The sequence below is a fragment of the Hyaena hyaena genome, unplaced genomic scaffold (assembly GCF_003009895.1).
Source record: "Hyaena hyaena isolate Hyena2069 unplaced genomic scaffold, ASM300989v1 scaffold_233, whole genome shotgun sequence".
NCBI classification, from domain to species: domain Eukaryota; kingdom Metazoa; phylum Chordata; class Mammalia; order Carnivora; family Hyaenidae; genus Hyaena; species Hyaena hyaena.
Genome location: NW_024080866.1, coordinates 2143850 through 2159891, shown reverse-complemented (window position 1 = coordinate 2159891; position 16042 = coordinate 2143850). Strand labels below are relative to the sequence as shown.

General features: G+C 51.6%; 1 protein-coding gene across 3 annotated transcripts; it reads left to right on the top strand.

Moving 5' to 3' along the window:
* Window positions 1-14400, top strand: PPRC1 (PPARG related coactivator 1). Of its 3 annotated transcripts, none has more exons than XM_039243976.1 (14): window positions 5-206; window positions 3889-4077; window positions 4638-4784; window positions 4904-4996; window positions 5120-8012; window positions 8334-8387; window positions 9204-9261; window positions 10032-10102; window positions 11071-11791; window positions 12911-13057; window positions 13173-13239; window positions 13358-13479; window positions 13721-13872; window positions 14146-14400. In XM_039243976.1, the coding sequence occupies exons 1-14, from the start codon at window positions 54-56 to the stop codon at window positions 14247-14249; spliced, it is 4971 nt and encodes a 1656-aa protein (XP_039099907.1). In that variant the 5' UTR covers window positions 5-53; the 3' UTR covers window positions 14250-14400. The 3 variants fall into 3 exon arrangements, with proteins under 3 accessions (XP_039099908.1, XP_039099907.1, XP_039099906.1); XM_039243975.1 differs by having other exon boundaries at window positions 4904-5005; XM_039243977.1 differs by lacking the exons at window positions 10032-10102; window positions 11071-11791 and having other exon boundaries at window positions 1-206; window positions 4904-5005.
* The last annotated feature ends 1642 nt before the right edge of the window (window positions 14401-16042 follow it).

The following is a 16042-nucleotide window of genomic DNA, read 5'->3' as shown; positions in this document are numbered from 1 at the left end:
CTGGGCGAGGCGGCGCCGGCGACCAGAGCTGCGCTGAGTGTTCAGGGGCCAAGATGGCGGCGCGCCGGGGACGGAGAGACGGAGTCGCGCCGTCTCCAAGTGGGGGCCCCGGACCCGACCCCGGCGGTGGAGTGCGCGGCAGCAGTCGGGGGAGTCGAAGCCAAGCGCCGTATGGGACTGTGGGCGCTGTGAGTGGCGGGGAGCAGGTGAGAGGCTGGCGGGCGGCCCGCGGCTGGCAGCAAAGCAGCGTGTGCCGGGCGGTGACACGTGGACGCCACAGCAAAGGAGGAAGCGCTCGGGAGGTGATGCGGGTTGCTGCGGGAGACAGGTTGGGCTGAATGGACCTGGGCTGTTTGCTGGAGAGATGCAGGCAGAGGCGGGGTCCCCATGGCCATTCCTTCGGAACGCTGGAGGGGCATAGCCATGGGTTGGAAACATGGCCCGTGGTGGTGGGGGGAGGTCAGGGATTCGGACTTGTTATCGTGGGTTAAGACCTTTCTCTAAGGATGTAGAGTGGGGGTGCCCCTAGCACCTCGCCGCTGTACCTTTTCGGAGCCACGTGGGATGAGGGGGGAGCAATTTTCCCGGGAGAACTTGTTGGCTTCCCCTCCCCCTCTAGGCGGCCCTGGCACCCACGTGGGTTGGGCTTCTGGTGGGGGGGTGGCCCGCGGGTCCACGTGGGGGCGGGGAGGGGATGTCCACGTGGCTCCCGCTCCCGGCTGCCCGGCTTCTCGTATCGGCGTTGGAGCCGCACTGCTGGGAACTGGGTGTGTCTCAGCCCGTCCCGCCATCTCCGGCGGGGCCGGGGGCTCCCCGGCCGGCAAGGAAGGTAGGGACTGCTAGAGTCAACTTTGCTCAGAGCCTTGGAGCAGTTTTTTTTTTTTCCCTCGTGCATTGGTCCACGGCGCCTCTCGACAGCGAATGGTGAAGGACTCTCCAGATGTTTGAGGAGTCAGTTCCCTGCGGATGTTAGAGTGCGCTGGCGAGGGTAGAAGGCTGAGGTCGAAGGGCTGTGAAGTAAGCTTGTGGCGACTTCTGTCTGACCGGCTTGTGGGTTGTGAGTCATGGACACTGGCGTTTTGGATGCTTGCGGATCGGCTTCATTCTTGATACAAGGGGCATTGCGAGTATTAATATATACATAGGATAAGCCTAGGTAAGGTAAAGAGAATCCTTTCTCCTCCCCTCACTTTTCTACTCCGGCGTCTCTTTTGAGGAGGCGGCTAAGGCCTGCTTCTGTGAATTGACACGCAAAAAGTTGAGGTGGTCTTTGGAATTTTCCTGGGCATGGGGAAAGTTGTAGGCCATTTGAGAACTATTCACGACTAGTTGATGAGGGTAGTTTCCATCAGATTCTGTTGGCTTGGCTTTCAGTTCTCCATACTGAGAAAGTGTTATCTCACTCCTCAGCTGAGGGCTTCTTAAAAGTTCCCACCTAGAGTGGAGGTGGGCTGGACTCAGGCTGAACTGTTATCTCTCGAGCAATGAAGTTAAGCCCTTGAAAGCTTTAGGGTTTTTTTTGTTTGGTTGGAGGTGGGAATTGGGCCTCAGGCTACGAGGTAATGTCAGTTCCTTCAGGGCTGTAGCTTGGGAGCTGCCCACCTTTTAGGGCAGAGGCAGGAAGGATCCATGATCCAGCTGTAATCCAAATTAGGTGGTCATTAGTGGTTGGAGAGGGTCTCATGGAGAAATTGTGTATATCTCTTCCCTCCCCTTTTCCCCTATCTTTTGAGGGGAGTCAGCCATTTATTGAGATACTGTATTCAGACACAAGGGATGCTGTGGTAAACCACACATAGTCCTGTTCTCCAGGATCGTCCAGTCTTATCAAGATAGGCAATAAATAAATGGTAAGTGGCACGAAAGGAAAGTGCAGCATATTTGGGCTTATTTAATCAGCAGCAGTAATGTATATTGTCGAGTCTCAATTTTAAGTTGAGGTGGGGAGGGAAGTTTTCATCAGAGGAAGTAGAATGAGAAGGCCTTGAAGTGGGAGAGAATATGGCTTATTGAAGAAACAGAGAAACCTTTATGGCTTATGCATAGAGAGAGGGGCACAGTAGTGAGAGAAGACACACTGGAGCAGAAGAGCCTACCTAGTAGGGAAGACCAGGACCCCTGTAAGCCATATTAAGGAGTTTAAACCGAATGCTAAGAGCAGTTAAGATGCTATTGGAAGGGTTTAGGAAGCATCTCAGAAAGTGATCAGATGTGCATTCTTAATAACTTGTAGTTGGTTTTGAACCCTGTAGGATAAGACTGGATGTGAGAAAGCCAGATGGGTTTCTCTGCTAGATGATCTTGGTAGTCTGGGAGTTGTGCTGTGTGAGGATTGAGGGATAGGTGCTGTCAGGTGAAGAGAGGGGTGTCTCTGACTAGGGCTCTAGTACCTGCCTGGTGGCTGGGTCAGGTACTTGGCAGGGCAAGTTGAGATGCAGCCTCCTTGCTCATCCAGGAAGAGTGTTTGCTGAGCCAGGTGCTATTCAGCTGCTGGTTGTAATTATAGGATTGTGAGGGCCTGGGAGGAGTTAGTGCCTAAAACCTGCCACCTTTCACTTCCTCTCTGGACTTGGTCTCCTAAAGTGTATCTAACCTTTCCTCTCTGGGCATTGGAACTCCTCAGCTTGGTTAGGGGGGTGGGTTTGGGGGTATATTCATACCTGTTTGTTTGTTTGTTTCTGTTCTTCTGGGTTTTTTTTCTCTTGAAAGAGGTGCAGAGTTTCCCTTTGCTGGGGGTGGGGTGGGGTGGGGTGGGGAGATGGGTTTGTCTGTATTTGTTTCTGTTCTTCAGTCTTTCCATCATCTGTTTCCTATAGTGGAGATACCCCTGGCTTTGGCCTCTGGCCTTGCCAGTCTCATTCCATCTACTTCTGGCCCTGCCCACACCCACACTCTTGACAGGCCTGGGCGGGTGGCTCCCTGCCTGACAAGGCTGAAGATGTTGCTGGTTCCCAGGCAAGTGGTGGGGTGCGGCTTTTCCATGTACTGAATCAAGGAATCAGCTTTCTCTTCTTTTTTGCTCTCACGTGGTAGGAGTAGGGAGGAGACTTTTCCTTTGGGACTACAGCATTGAGAAGTTGAGTGGCACACTGTAGGGCCTTCAAAATAAAAGTGTGAATTAAGTGTGAATCACAACTGTGTCTAAGACACGGTGCCAAGCATCATGAATAATCAGGAAGCATAAGGACGGTTTAAACCCTTCCAAGATCGAAGAAGGATATAGGCTAGTATGGGTACAAAGGGTTATTTGCCCCAAAGGAACTTAGAATCTAGTTTTAGTAATGATGTTAGGAACATAGTAGGGTGGAGAGGGGGCAAGGTATGATTGCCAGAATAATGAGTGGTACAGAAACCTGAATGAATTCACAGCTGTGAGAAGAGATCACCATGGGTTGGAAGCCTGAGTTATCTTGAAGAAGGTAGGGTTTGAGCTAAGCAGAGAAGAGAGGCCTAAGCAGGATTTTTGAGAGAGGGAAGGTGGTTTCTGTAATTGCCTCCTTAATGACCACCTCTCTTTTGGTGTACCCCTCAGGTTGTCTGCCTTTACCACTGCCAGCACATGACTCTCTGAAAAATCCTGTTCTTCCTGATGTTTTTACTCCCTGGGTTTATAATCTTCTGTGGCTCCAACTGTTTCTGGATGGAGTCCGAACATTTTTTTGCCCAGAAGATCCATGAACACTGCCATCCTGATTGGGGCTTTGACTCATGGGGTGTACTTCTCTCTGTCCGGCAAGTCCAGAGGTTTGCCTTTGGTGGGGCTCCCGCTAAGTCTGGGGCCATTGCTGGAGGCCTGGGCACCTGGTTGACAGAGCCTGTCACTCAGCTACCCTAGGTGCCCCCTGCTCTGCCGACTTTATGCCCTTCTGACTGCCCTGTTTGCCCCAGGTGCTGCTGCATGAGGAAGGGGATGATTCTGGTTTTGTCAGTCTGTCTCGGCTTGCTCCCTGTCTGAGGGACAAGGACCTGGAGATGGAGGAGCTGATACTGCAGGATGAGACACTGCTGGGGACCATGCAGAGCTACATGGATGCCTCCCTCATCTCCCTCATTGAAGATTTTGGGAGCCTTGGGGAGGTGAGCTGGGACTGGGTTTGGATGTCTTCAGGTGGGAGCTTTGCATTGGAGGCTATGACACAGTGGCTCTGCTTTCCTGGGATCTTGGCTCCCAGGTATCCAAACTGAGTCCTTGAACTGTGTTTTTTTTCTCCAGGAGGATTGGGCTACAAGCTGCCAGATTATGGCCCATGTGAACATGCCCTGGCAGGCTTGGACTGTGGTCCAAGGCCTTTCCCCTGCATGGGCCCCCAACTTACACGTCCAGGGGGTTCCCATCTCTGTTTTGAGTTCAATTCCAGCCTAGCCAAGGGTTGTCTGCTGAGCATCCCACATAGGGGTGGAGGGAGTATGTGAAACATAAGCCTAAGTGTCAATTCTGACAGCCTCTGTTGGTATTAGAGAGGTGGGAGATGACAATGAATGAGATTAGAGCCCATGCCTTCTGGCACTCAGATCTCTTTCTCTGGCAAATGAGCTGAACTGAGCTTGGGAGACTTCTCTTGGCTTGCAGTCATTCTTAGTGGCCAGTAGATCATTAGGGATGATGGTAGGACCTTCCTTTTGTCTTTCTGGAGCAGAGCAGGTTGTCTCTGGAGGACCAGAATGAAGTGTCACTGCTCACAGCTCTGACAGAGATCTTGGACAATGCAGATTCCGAGAACCTGTCTCCGTTTGACAGCATTCCTGACTCAGAACTGCTTGTGTCACCTCGGGAGGGCTCCTCTGTGAGTGTGGGACCAGGGGAAGGGGGTATGTGCTTGGTGCAAATGTTAGAACCATGACTGTGGGCCTATTCATATAGTTGTGAAGCACAAACTCATCTCAGTCCTTTTCTCCCTGTCAGCTGCACAAGCTGCTCACCCTGTCCCGGACACCTCCAGAACGTGACCTTATCACCCCAGTTGACCCACTGGGGCCCAGCACAGGCAGTAGTAGAGTGAGTGGGGTAAGCCTGACCTAGGGAGCCTTGGAGACTCCCAGGAGGGAGGAGTAAGTGGGGACAGGCCTGGAAAAATAAGTCCTTGGCAAAAACGTCTGCAGCTTCTTTTCTTTTCTGCAGGTTGAGATGTCCCTCTCAGATCCCCCTTGGGACTTCTCCCCACCCTCCTTCTTAGAGACTTCCTCCCCTAAGCTTCCTAGCTGGAGGCCCCCAAGATCAAGAGCCCGCTGGGGCCAATCTCCTCCTCCCCAGCAGCGTAGCGATGGGGAAGAAGAGGAGGAGGTGGCCAGCTTTAGTGGCCAGATGCTTGCTGGGGAGCTCGACAACTCTGTGAGCAGTATTCCAGATTTCCCTATGCACCTGGCCTGCCCGGAGGAGGAAGATAAAACAGCAGCAGCAGAGATGGCAGTGCAGGCAGCTGGCGATGAGAGCATCTCATCCTTGAGTGAGCTGGTGCGGGCCATGCATCCATACTGCTTGCCCAGCCTCACGCACCTGACGTCACTCGAGGATGAACTTCAGGAGCAGCCAGATGATTTGACACTGCCTGAGGATTGTGTGGTGCTAGAGATTGTGGGCCAGGCAGCCACAGCCGGCAATGACCTGGAGATCCCAGTTGTGGTACGGAAGATCCCTACTGGACCCCAGCCTGTGCTTCTGGATGACTCACTAGAGGCCAGTCCAGCTTTGAAGCTACTCATGCCTACACTAGAGTCAGAGACAGAGGCTGCTGTGCCCAAGGAAGACCTCTGCCCTCAGAAAGATAAGTTGTCAGTAGACTCAGAGGAAAAGCTGGAGTCAGTCTGCTTGTTAGAGCCCAAGGAGGTCATGGAAACAATGATGCCCAAGGAGTCTCAGAACCCACCGGCCAACACAATGCTGACTTCCCAGAGAGCTCGAAAGGGCAGGAGGAAGAAGAGCAAAGAGCAGCCAGCAGCCTGTACAGAAGGCTATGCCAGGAGGCTGAGGTCATCTTCTCGTGGCCAGTCTACTGTGGCTACAGAGGTAACCTCTCAGGCAGGAAACTTGCCTCAGGAGGAACTTAAAAGAGAGGTTGCGCCTCCACGTAGTAGAGGGAAACCCCGGGCTTGGGCTCGGGCCTGGGCAGCTGCCTTGGAGAAGCCGAGCTCTGGGAATGTGGAGGGTAGTGCTGGACAAGCTAGTGCTGCTAAAGAAGATCTTGTAGACCTTTATTCCAACCTGGTTGACAGCATCCAAGCCAACCCTGTTCCAACTCATCTCTCATTGGTTGACTCTGCTCAAGCCGACCCCATGCCACTTGACTCTGTTGAAACTGGTCCCACTGCAGTTAACCCTGTTCAAGCTGACCCTGTACCTGTTGATCCTGCATTGGCTGACTTTGCTTCAGCCAACTCAGAGCTGATTGAACCTCTCGCAGCTGACCCAGTCCTGGCTGACTCGGCAGAAACTGACCCTACAGTGGTTGTTCCCATCTCAGATGACTTGCCACCAGGTGACCCTGTCCCAGCCAACTCAGCACCAGTTGACTCTGTTCCCAGTGACTTGGCTCCAGTTGATCCTGTGCTAGTTAAGTCTAGGCCATCTGATCCCAGACGTGGTGCATTGTCCTCAGTCCAGGGGAGTCCAGCTCCCCAGCTCCTTCTGGAGGCAGAGTCTTTGGACCCTCTAAAGGCCATCCTCCCCGAAGTCCAGGAGGTTGTGGGTCCTTTGAAGTTAGAAAGGAGTACCAGTGCCACAACCCAGGAAGCCAGACCTCGGCCTCTTAGCCTATCAGAGTACCGGCGACGAAGGCAGCAGCGCCAAGCAGAGGCAGAAGAGAGGAGCCCCCAGCCACCAGCTGGGAAGTGGCCCAGTCTCCCAGAGACCCCCACAGGGCTGGCAGACATTCCTTGTCTTGTCATCCCACCAGCCCCAGCCAAGAAGACAACTCTGCAGAGAAGCCCTGAGGTTCCTCCTGAGGCTTGCTTTGTGTCTGTGGGTCCCAGCCCTGCTTCTCCTAGTCCTGAGCCACCTGCAAGCAAACCTGTGGCCTCAACTCCCACTGAACAGGTGCCATCCCAAGAGATGCCACTACCAGCAAGACCTCCACTTCCTACTGTGCAGACCATGCCCCCCACAATGCCTACTGCTTTGCCTTTCCCCCCAGGTGGGCTAGGCATGACCCCTATGATGCCTCTTCCCACAAGTGGGCAAGGGATCCCCAGTCTGCCTCCACCACCCTTGCAGCCTCCCAGTCTTCCGATGTCTATGGGACCAGTGCCACCTGATCCGTATACTCATTATGCTCCTGTGCCACCCTGGCCTTGTTATCCCCCTGTGTCCCCTTCTGGCTATCCTTGCCTGCCCCCCCCACCAACAGTGCCCCTAGTATCTGGTACTCCTGGCACTTATGCTGTGCCCCCCACTTGCAATGTGCCTTGGGTACCCCCTCCTGCCCCAGTCCCACCTTACAGCTCCAGCTGTGCCTATGGGCCCTTGGGATGGGGCCCAGGGCTACAACACCCCCCATTCTGGCCTGCTGTGCCACCACCTCCTTTGCCTCTGGCATCTATCGGGAGAGCTGCTCCACCCAAGGTGGAGCCCAGTGACATCCCAGCTGGCCCTCCTGAAAGTGCACTTCCTGTGCCAGTGGCTCCTCCTCTCAGCCTTGGGTCAACTGGCCAGGGAGCTCTACAGATAGAGCCCACCAAGTTGGAAGTCAAGTCAGTGCCTGTGTCTCCTCATGTGAAACATAAGGTGTCCTCCCCAGTGCAAAGCCCCCAGAGTAAGGCTCCACCGTGTCTATCTGCTGAGAGTGTGGATGTTGAAGAGCCTGCATCAGAGAGGCTAAAGCCTGAGATCCAGGAGACCAGGCCAAGGGAGAAGCCCCCCTCTCCTGTTACCAAGACTGTTCCTATACCCACACCAAAGCAGAGCACTGCAACTAAGGTGCCTGCTGTCCACCCAGCCCGTCTAAGGAAACTCTCCTTCCTGCCTACCCCACGGACTCAAGGTCCTGAGGACGTGGTACAGGCTTTCATCAGTGAGATTGGTAAGTGCCATGTGGTTTAGTTGATGTGAAAGTCATGGGGGTTGGATGGGGAGTGTCCTCCAGAGAACATGATAAACCACCCTGATAGGACTTGTCTTTGTCAGATTTGTTTGGAGGGTTCTTTGTTCTTTTTGGAGGGTTCTTGAAAGGCAGAGCTCTGGGTTTGTTTGATTCCTTCTGCTTTGGGTTGCTGTCTTGGTTTACTTAGTACAGTGGTTAAGGAGAGCATCAAGGGAGAAGTGAGATGATTTGGGAATTCCAGGACCTGGGCACTCAGTCGATAGGGGCTGGATTTCAATCCTGTGTTGTGTGCTTCCACAGGAATTGAGGCATCGGACCTGTCCAGTCTGCTGGAGCAGTTTGAGAAATCTGAAGGTGAGGACACCTGGGTAGCTATGCTGTAACCCCTTTTTATTGCTGCTTTATTTGGGCCCAGCCCTCTAGTTGCTTAGTTGGAAGGAAAGGAGCAGTGGAGGGGCAGTCTCAGTCCCAGAGAAGTAGTTTCAATCTGATTGCAAGGGGAAGACAAGATTCATGGACAATACAGCCTAAGCAGGGACAGGGTGGCAGTAAGCATGGCAAGAATCAGAAAGAGTAGATGGATGTTGAGGTCCCAGTGGATTGGGTTGGTTGGGGACATTTTTCTAGAGGGAATTAACTCTCAGGCTGGACCTTGAAATACAGGATATGTGTGTGATGAGTAAAGGCAGAAGTATGAGGAGAGTTGTATGTTTGGAAGGCAGTGGATGGCTTAGCTTTCTCAGTCTATGTGTTATGGAAGATACTATGTCCTGTTCTCAAGGAGCTTATGGTCTAATAGGGGAGAAAAATTACATAAATGCCCCCTGAGTAACAGGTATCTATGATACAAGGAAAAATGTAATATGGTATAAGTGTAGAACCGGAATAGACCAAGAACAGGAAGTTGGGTCCTATAGAACCTTGAACGCCAGTTTTGGATGTTTGGATTCTCTATCTCAGATTCACTGGGGAATTAAAGGATATTTCTGAGCAGAAACATGATTAAAAATAGTACCTGGGCACCTACTAGAAGAGAATGGATCTTTCTGGGGAGTCCAGTGAAATTTGTACACAAAGTAGATTTTTCTTCTTTGGGCCTCAAACCCAGTCCTGTGCCTTCTCAATCTGGAACATCTGGTTGGCCTTTTAACTAATTTGGTTTCTTTGCAGCCAAAAAGGAGTGCCCTCCCCCGGCTCCTGCTGACAGCTTGGCTGTAGGAAACTCAGGGTGAGTATGGAGACATGAGCGAGTTACCCTACAGCTGTTGGTCAGCAGCCGGCCGGTGCTTCAGGATCGTCAACTGGATGCCTCTGTTACAGGACTTTTAGTCAGCGTTAGAGTCTTTCCCTGTTTCCCCATCCCCTACTCAGCTCATCACCACTGGGCACTGTCTTGAGTGGTAAGGTAGGAAGATGTGTACCATCCTCTGGCTGATTCCAGTCTGAGATTCCCAATGTCCTGGAGTTGCCTTTTATCTTCTGGCAGATGTACCTTTGGGGATTTCTTTCCATCTTTTAACTTAACAAGTGTTAAGTTTGCTCAACACTGGTGATGATATAAGATTGAGTGGGGTAAGATGTTTGTGGCTAGGGCTCTCCTGACTCCTTGGATGAGGCACCGTTGGACCTCATTGTTCCTCAGTCTTCCAGCACTGAGAGGCGTTTTTTCATGTTCATGGTACCCTATCTTGTTCTGCCAAGCATGTGCCCATCTGTGTTGATTTTGGGTTGGTTTGAGCTAGGCAGGCAAGGCTCCTGGCTTAAATGAGATGGGGGGTATTTAAGGTCATAGCCAGCCTGCCTCCTAGAATTGGGCAGGGCTGAACTGAGACCAAACTACATTCAGTCACTAAAATCCCATTTGTGCTGGAGAAGAATGATAGGGGCAGTTTGTATATCCTGTTCTCTGCACACACCCCTCTCCCATTGCTTTATGAGGAAAACATATACAGGATGTTGAGGAGGCAATGAACCAGGCTTTCCCTTTTCCCCCGCCAGCAACGTTGACACTCCCCAGGAGAAGAGGCCCCTAGACCGGTTACAAGCCCCAGAACTGGCCAACGTGGCAGGTGGGTTCAGGGTGGGGAACTCTGCCTTTGATTAGTTTATGCAGCAAATGTTTGTAGAGCCTGCCTTGCACCGGATGTGTGTAGTTGTTGGGAATACAGAGATCTGATCCTCATCCTTGAGGTTCTTACAGACCAGGGAGCAGATGTATAAACAAGCATGTGGAGTATCAGAGATTGAATGTTAAAGAAGCCTTTGTGGTTTATAGTGGGATCTGAAATGGGTCAGTCAGGGGAGGGTCATATACAGACGGTGTAATCCCTGAGGCAGAGGTTTGAGAAGATCACCAATACCAATTAGACAGATGTAGGGGATGGGACATTCTAGGGAGATGGAGCTGCTGCTGGAGAACTGAAGAAACAAAACCAGCCTGGTATGTTTTGGGGAATTATTAGTTGTTTGGTTTGGCTGGAGTGTAGTGGCTGATGAGGGTGGTGGGCAGAACTAAAGAGATAAAGATGGAGTGGTAAGTAGGAAGTCAGATGTTGGGAACTTTGAATGCTGTGTTAAGCTGCTTGGACTTTATCTTTGCATTGAAGAAGGAATTGGTTTTGGGGTGCTCCCTCTAACAGGAATGTAGAAGAGAGGTGGATGGGCATTAAGCCCCAAGTTGGAGATCATTGGAAGGTGATTACAGGAGTCCAGGCAGATGCAGCCCAGGCAGCATGGGGGGAGGGCTGGGTTTAAGAATGGAGAGGTGGACCATATAAGAGCTGGTCACTAACTAGGTCTGGGCAGTGAGAGGCTGAGAGGTTCAGGAGGATGCTAGGTGTCTGGGTTTCTATTGCTTGGTCCCTAAGATGGGGACTTGGGGGAAGGAATAGTTGCAATATTAGGAGAAGTTGGGCTGTTGACCTTTGTTGGTGTACTTTGTGACAGGAGGTGGGGGTCTCTGGAGCCTATATACGCAGTGTTTGGAAGTGTAGAATCGGATCTCATCCTGCTATCTCCATCCTCCCTCCCCTCACAGGGCTCACCCCACCAGCCACCCCTCCCCACCAATTATGGAAGCCCCTGGCTGCTGTTTCACTGCTGGCCAAAGCCAAATCTCCTAAGTCCACCGCCCAGGAGGGAACCCTGAAGCCTGAAGGAGTTACAGAGGCCAAACATCCAGCTGCAGCCCGCCTCCAAGAAGGGGTCCATGGCCCTAGTCCAGTCCATGTGGGCTCTGGGGACCATGACTATTGTGTCCGGAGCAGGACTCCCCCCAAAAAGACGCCTGCCTTAGTCATTCCAGAGATGGGCTCCCGATGGAACGTCAAACGCCATCAGGACATCACCATCAAACCTGTCTTGTCCCTGGGCCCGGCCGCCCCCCTTCCCCCACGCACAGCTGCCTCCCAGGAGCCACTTGATCACAGGACTAGCAGTGAGCAGACAGATCCCCCAGCAACTTGCCTTCCCCCATCCGCTTTGCTCTCCCCTGAGGCCTCACCTTGCCGGAATGACATGAACACTAGGACTCCCCCTGAGCCCTCAGCTAAGCAGCGGTCAGTGCGCTGTTACCGGAAAGCCTGCAGGTCAGCCAGCCCCCCAAGCCGAGGCTGGCAGGGCTGCCGTGGCCGCAGCAGCCGTTCTGTCAGCTCTGGGTCCAACCGGACCAGCGAAGCATCCTCCTCATCCTCATCGTCGTCTTCCTCATCCCGGTCCCGGTCCAGGTCCCTCTCCCCCCCACACAAGAGGTGGCGAAGGTGAGCTCTGATGGCCTGTTAGGTCCTCTTCATTTAGGAAGTCCATGGGCTCTCCTCTGGTTTACTTAGAAGAAAGCTTTTGCGCATTGAGCTTGATATTTTCAGGCATTAAGGCTTCTACTTCTGTCCTTGGCCTTTGTCTTCTCCCTCTTTCCTGGATTGTTGAAGGAGGCAAGCTGTGAGAAGATAGCTTCTGTACCCTGTTTGAGTTTGGGGCATCCCTGAGGTCTCCTGCTTCCTTGACCCCTGCCTTGGGGAGATGATTAGGGTTGGATATTGCCCCAAGTTTGATCCTTCACATACTTTATCAGTTCCTCACTTCTGCTCTTTTCTTGTGGGATGTCAGAAGGTGGGATAGTAGGTTATTAATGGCAGTTCTTGTCATCTTTCAGGAAAGAGTCGGGGCAGTTCCTTTCATTGTCACTGTGGCCTCATATTTCCTGGCAATACCTTTTTCTCAGTTAAAGACTCAGATTTTCTTAATCCGTGAATAATTCTTGGTTTTTGAGCCAGAATGACCTCTCTTTTTTTTAATGTTTATTCATATTTTGAGAGAGAGAGGGAGACACAGAATCCAAAGCAGGCTCCAGGCTCTGAGCTGTCAGCACAGAGCCCCCATGTGGGGCTCGAACTCACGAACTGTGAAATCATGACCTGGCCAAAGTGGGATGTTTAACCAACTGAGCCACCCAGGCGCCCCTGAGCCAGAATGACCTCTTAAGAAATGACCTCTACGACAGAGGTATGCACTGCTATGAGACATGTTAGGGGAGCAGGAACCCAGAGACCCAGGCCTGGCACACCCGGCTAGGCCTAGGGCTCAGCCCTTTATTCCTGAGTCTCCATTTATTTTTCTGACTTGTTAAACATTTTTGTTTTTAATTGCATAATTGAAAATGACTATGATCTATGTGAGAACACTCTAAAACATTCCATATACGCCTGAAGTTCATGAGGGCCTCAGTTTGGTTATCTGTGGAGTTCTTCTAGATCTCTTTTCCTCTGTTTCGCCTTTGGTCCTGAGCTTCCTAACAGGAAGGCAAGGCTGGGGCCAAGGTGAGATAAGTAGAATATATCTGTACCACTCCCAGCATTCCTGTGTGCCCTTTTATTCTCCAGATCCAGTTGCAGTTCCTCTGGACGTTCCCGAAGATGCTCTTCCTCTTCTTCCTCCTCATCGTCCTCATCTTCGTCATCTTCGTCATCTAGTTCCCGAAGCCGGTCCCGCTCCCCATCCCCCCGACGGAGAAGTGACAGGAGGCGGCGGTGAGTATATCATTAGGGAGTCAGTGCATCTGGTATGCAATTCCTAGATTTGAGGGTTCTGAGACTTCAGTTGTCTAATGTCTGGGGGACTGATGGCATCTTCTTCTCACGTCAGGTACAGCTCTTATCGTTCACATGACCATTACCAAAGGCAGAGAGTGCTGCAGAAGGAGCGTGCAATAGTGAGTAGAGGAATAGGTCTTGGGAGAATGGGGCTTGCCCCTGAGCCATGAGGTTGGAGAGCCTTCTGCAGCAGTGGCCCTGGCTCATGGGGTGTCAATTTTCCTTGTCCCAATATAGGAGGAGAGAAGAGTGGTCTTCATTGGGAAGATACCTGGCCGCATGACTCGGTCAGAACTGAAACAGAGGTTCTCTGTTTTCGGAGAGATTGAGGAGTGCACTATCCACTTCCGTGTCCAAGGGTAAGGTTGGATCCTTAGGTCAGAATGTCCTTTCCACTCCATTGTCTACCTTGATGTTGCTTAGTCTTTCCCCTTTCCACTGGTGTGTTAGGAAATGTAGGATGACACCTTCACTCCTAGTCAGAGGGTTGGCCGTTTGGGGAATGAGAACTACCCCAGTCTCTCTACCCTGGAAAGTATCTCTTCTCCATGGCAAATACCCAAATACCCATCCCAGCCTCTGCCTCATGTTCCTCACCAGTGACAACTACGGCTTCGTCACTTACCGCTATGCTGAAGAGGCATTTGCAGCCATCGAGAGCGGCCACAAGCTGAGGCAGGCAGATGAGCAGCCCTTTGATCTCTGCTTTGGGGGCCGCAGGCAGTTCTGCAAGCGAAGCTATTCTGATCTTGGTGAGTGGAGGAGACCCTGAGGCTTTGGTATACTGGATATCGTCCCCAGAAGGGTTCCCAGCCTTTTGAGAGTGGAGCTAGGTAGACTGGTCTCTGTGTGACACACAAAGGGGGTGGGATGAGAGGAGAAATGGGGGCTCTTTAGTCTTTTTTACTTAAGACCAGGGTGATGTCATTTGATCCATTATTGGGGTGGGTGGAGGCTGGCCATTTGAGGACCCTGTGATTGGGAAGTGTTGTCAGAGACCTTGATGTCTGTCTCTATTTTTATAGACTCCAACCGGGAAGACTTTGACCCTGCTCCTGTAAAGAGCAAATTTGATTCTCTTGACTTTGACACATTGTTGAAACAGGCCCAGAAGAACCTCAGGAGGTAACCCTGGGCCCTTCTCCCCCTTCCCTTTTTCTTTGGAGGTGTCCAACCTCCTCCACCCCCTCCCCCAATTTAGGGGAGAGAGCTGCTAGTGAGGAGATGACTGTTTTATAAAGAAATGGAAAAAAGTGAAATAAAAAATGTGTTAAATCAGATTTTTAAAGGGTTGTTTTTTTATAACAGGCATTGAAACAGGTTAATGCATTCCTATGTTAAGATGGGGCTGAGGGATTCCCCTGTGTTTGGAAGTTCTAAGGCACTATGCAGACCAATAAACACAAATAGAGAGAATTCGCAAGTGTTCTTGTGCTTCTTTTGATGGCTCTAGTGCCAGACATACTCACTTTTCCAATCTGAATACAATCAGGGACATGATTGCTTCCATTTAGTTCCTAGGACCCCTGTATGGTTCAATGCAAAATCCTATTGGACTTGAAACTTGGCTCCTCAGGTTGTGTTGTCCATGAAATCAGTCTTCTAGGGTAGTGTTTCTCAAACTTTAAAATGGTTCTCTTCAGAATGTAGATTCTGACCTCTGGGGTGGAGCCTGAGATTCTGCATTTCAAACAAAGGGATGCTGATGCTGCAGTCTCTAGAAAGGGATTTAACCATCAAGAACCTAGAGGAAGTTCACACTTGTTCTGAATTAAGGTTCTCTAGATTGAAGCTTATGTGTACATGTACCATGTTAGCTTGAGCACAACGCTTTATACACAGGAACTACTCGGAAGAATGCATGCCTGTGGATAGACCTGGGAAAGGGGGAGATGTAGGAGTTCTATCTGGGAGAGTGTCTGTTTTGAGAAAAGTAAAGGAGACGTGTGTCCCCTGAGAAAGTGGGTCCTTACCCTTCCTGAGGTGTATTAATGGGAAGTAGTCAAAGGGTGGTGGGTAGGTAAAGGGATTGATGTCTGCTAATGGGAACTGTAATGTGATAAAACTTGTAATTAACTTGGCAGGCCTGGGCATTGGCTTTTGAATATCATGACAGAGGCACTTGGGAGGGTTTTCTAGTTCTCCCACAGGGAGAGTTCAGGTGTGAACTGGGACTCAAGAGGTAGAAGGATTATTTACAGGATTACAGATTTGAAGAGATTGCTGCTGCTCTATTATTCAGGGTTGGTCCACAATGGCTTTACACGTCATGGAGCTGACCTAATGCTGAATGAATATGCAAGGGAGGAAGGGGTGGTCTCATGGGCAAATCATGATTGAAGGAGGGGCATTTTTGGGGAATCGACCCTTTGTTGCCATGGATAACCTGAAGGATCCTCTGCATTGGAGGTGGGAGTATAGGGACTGGGGTGGTATCTAACAAAGGGCCTCTTCTGGGTGGTGGAGGCAGGGAAGATGAAGGTGGGAATCTTCTGGCCCTGTGAAGGGGAGTGGTTGGGAGATCCTGTGACCCGAGTCTAGAGATTCCTAGAACCGCTCAAGCCAGCGGGTTCACTACTCTGCAATGCGAATCCCAGCTGCGGCTCCGGAAACCGCAGCTCTGGAAAAAAAGTGGCTCTAGCAGAGCGCGGGAAGGCTGGAGTTTTCCCGCCACTGTCGAAGGCGGGACACGTGACGTCAGGGCTCCGCCTTCACAAAGTGGCGGACGGAGGGCTCCGCCCTTACCAAGATGGCGACACTTGCGGCACCGGAAGGAACTTAAAGATTTCGCCTTGATCCTGCCTCCAAACTGGAGGCGGAACTGCCCTGTGGGGAGTGCCCGCCCCTTCCGCTGTGCTCCCGCGCCGTGCGATGACGTCATAACGGGCCCGCCCTCGTTTTGCCGGGTTCCTGAGTTCCTGA

What these genes read in the sequence shown, in the direction of transcription:
- PPRC1 (XM_039243975.1), top strand. Translation starts at nt 54, where the DNA reads ATGGCGGCGCGCCGGGGACGGAGAGACGGAGTCGCGCCGTCTCCAAGT. An exon ending in CTGTGAGTGGCGGGGAGCAG is followed by an intron (nt 207 to 3,888) that starts GTGAGAGGCTGG and finishes TGTTTGCCCCAG; the next exon opens with GTGCTGCTGCATGAGGAAGG. An exon ending in TGCAGAAGGAGCGTGCAATA is followed by an intron (nt 13,240 to 13,357) that starts GTGAGTAGAGGA and finishes GTCCCAATATAG; the next exon opens with GAGGAGAGAAGAGTGGTCTT.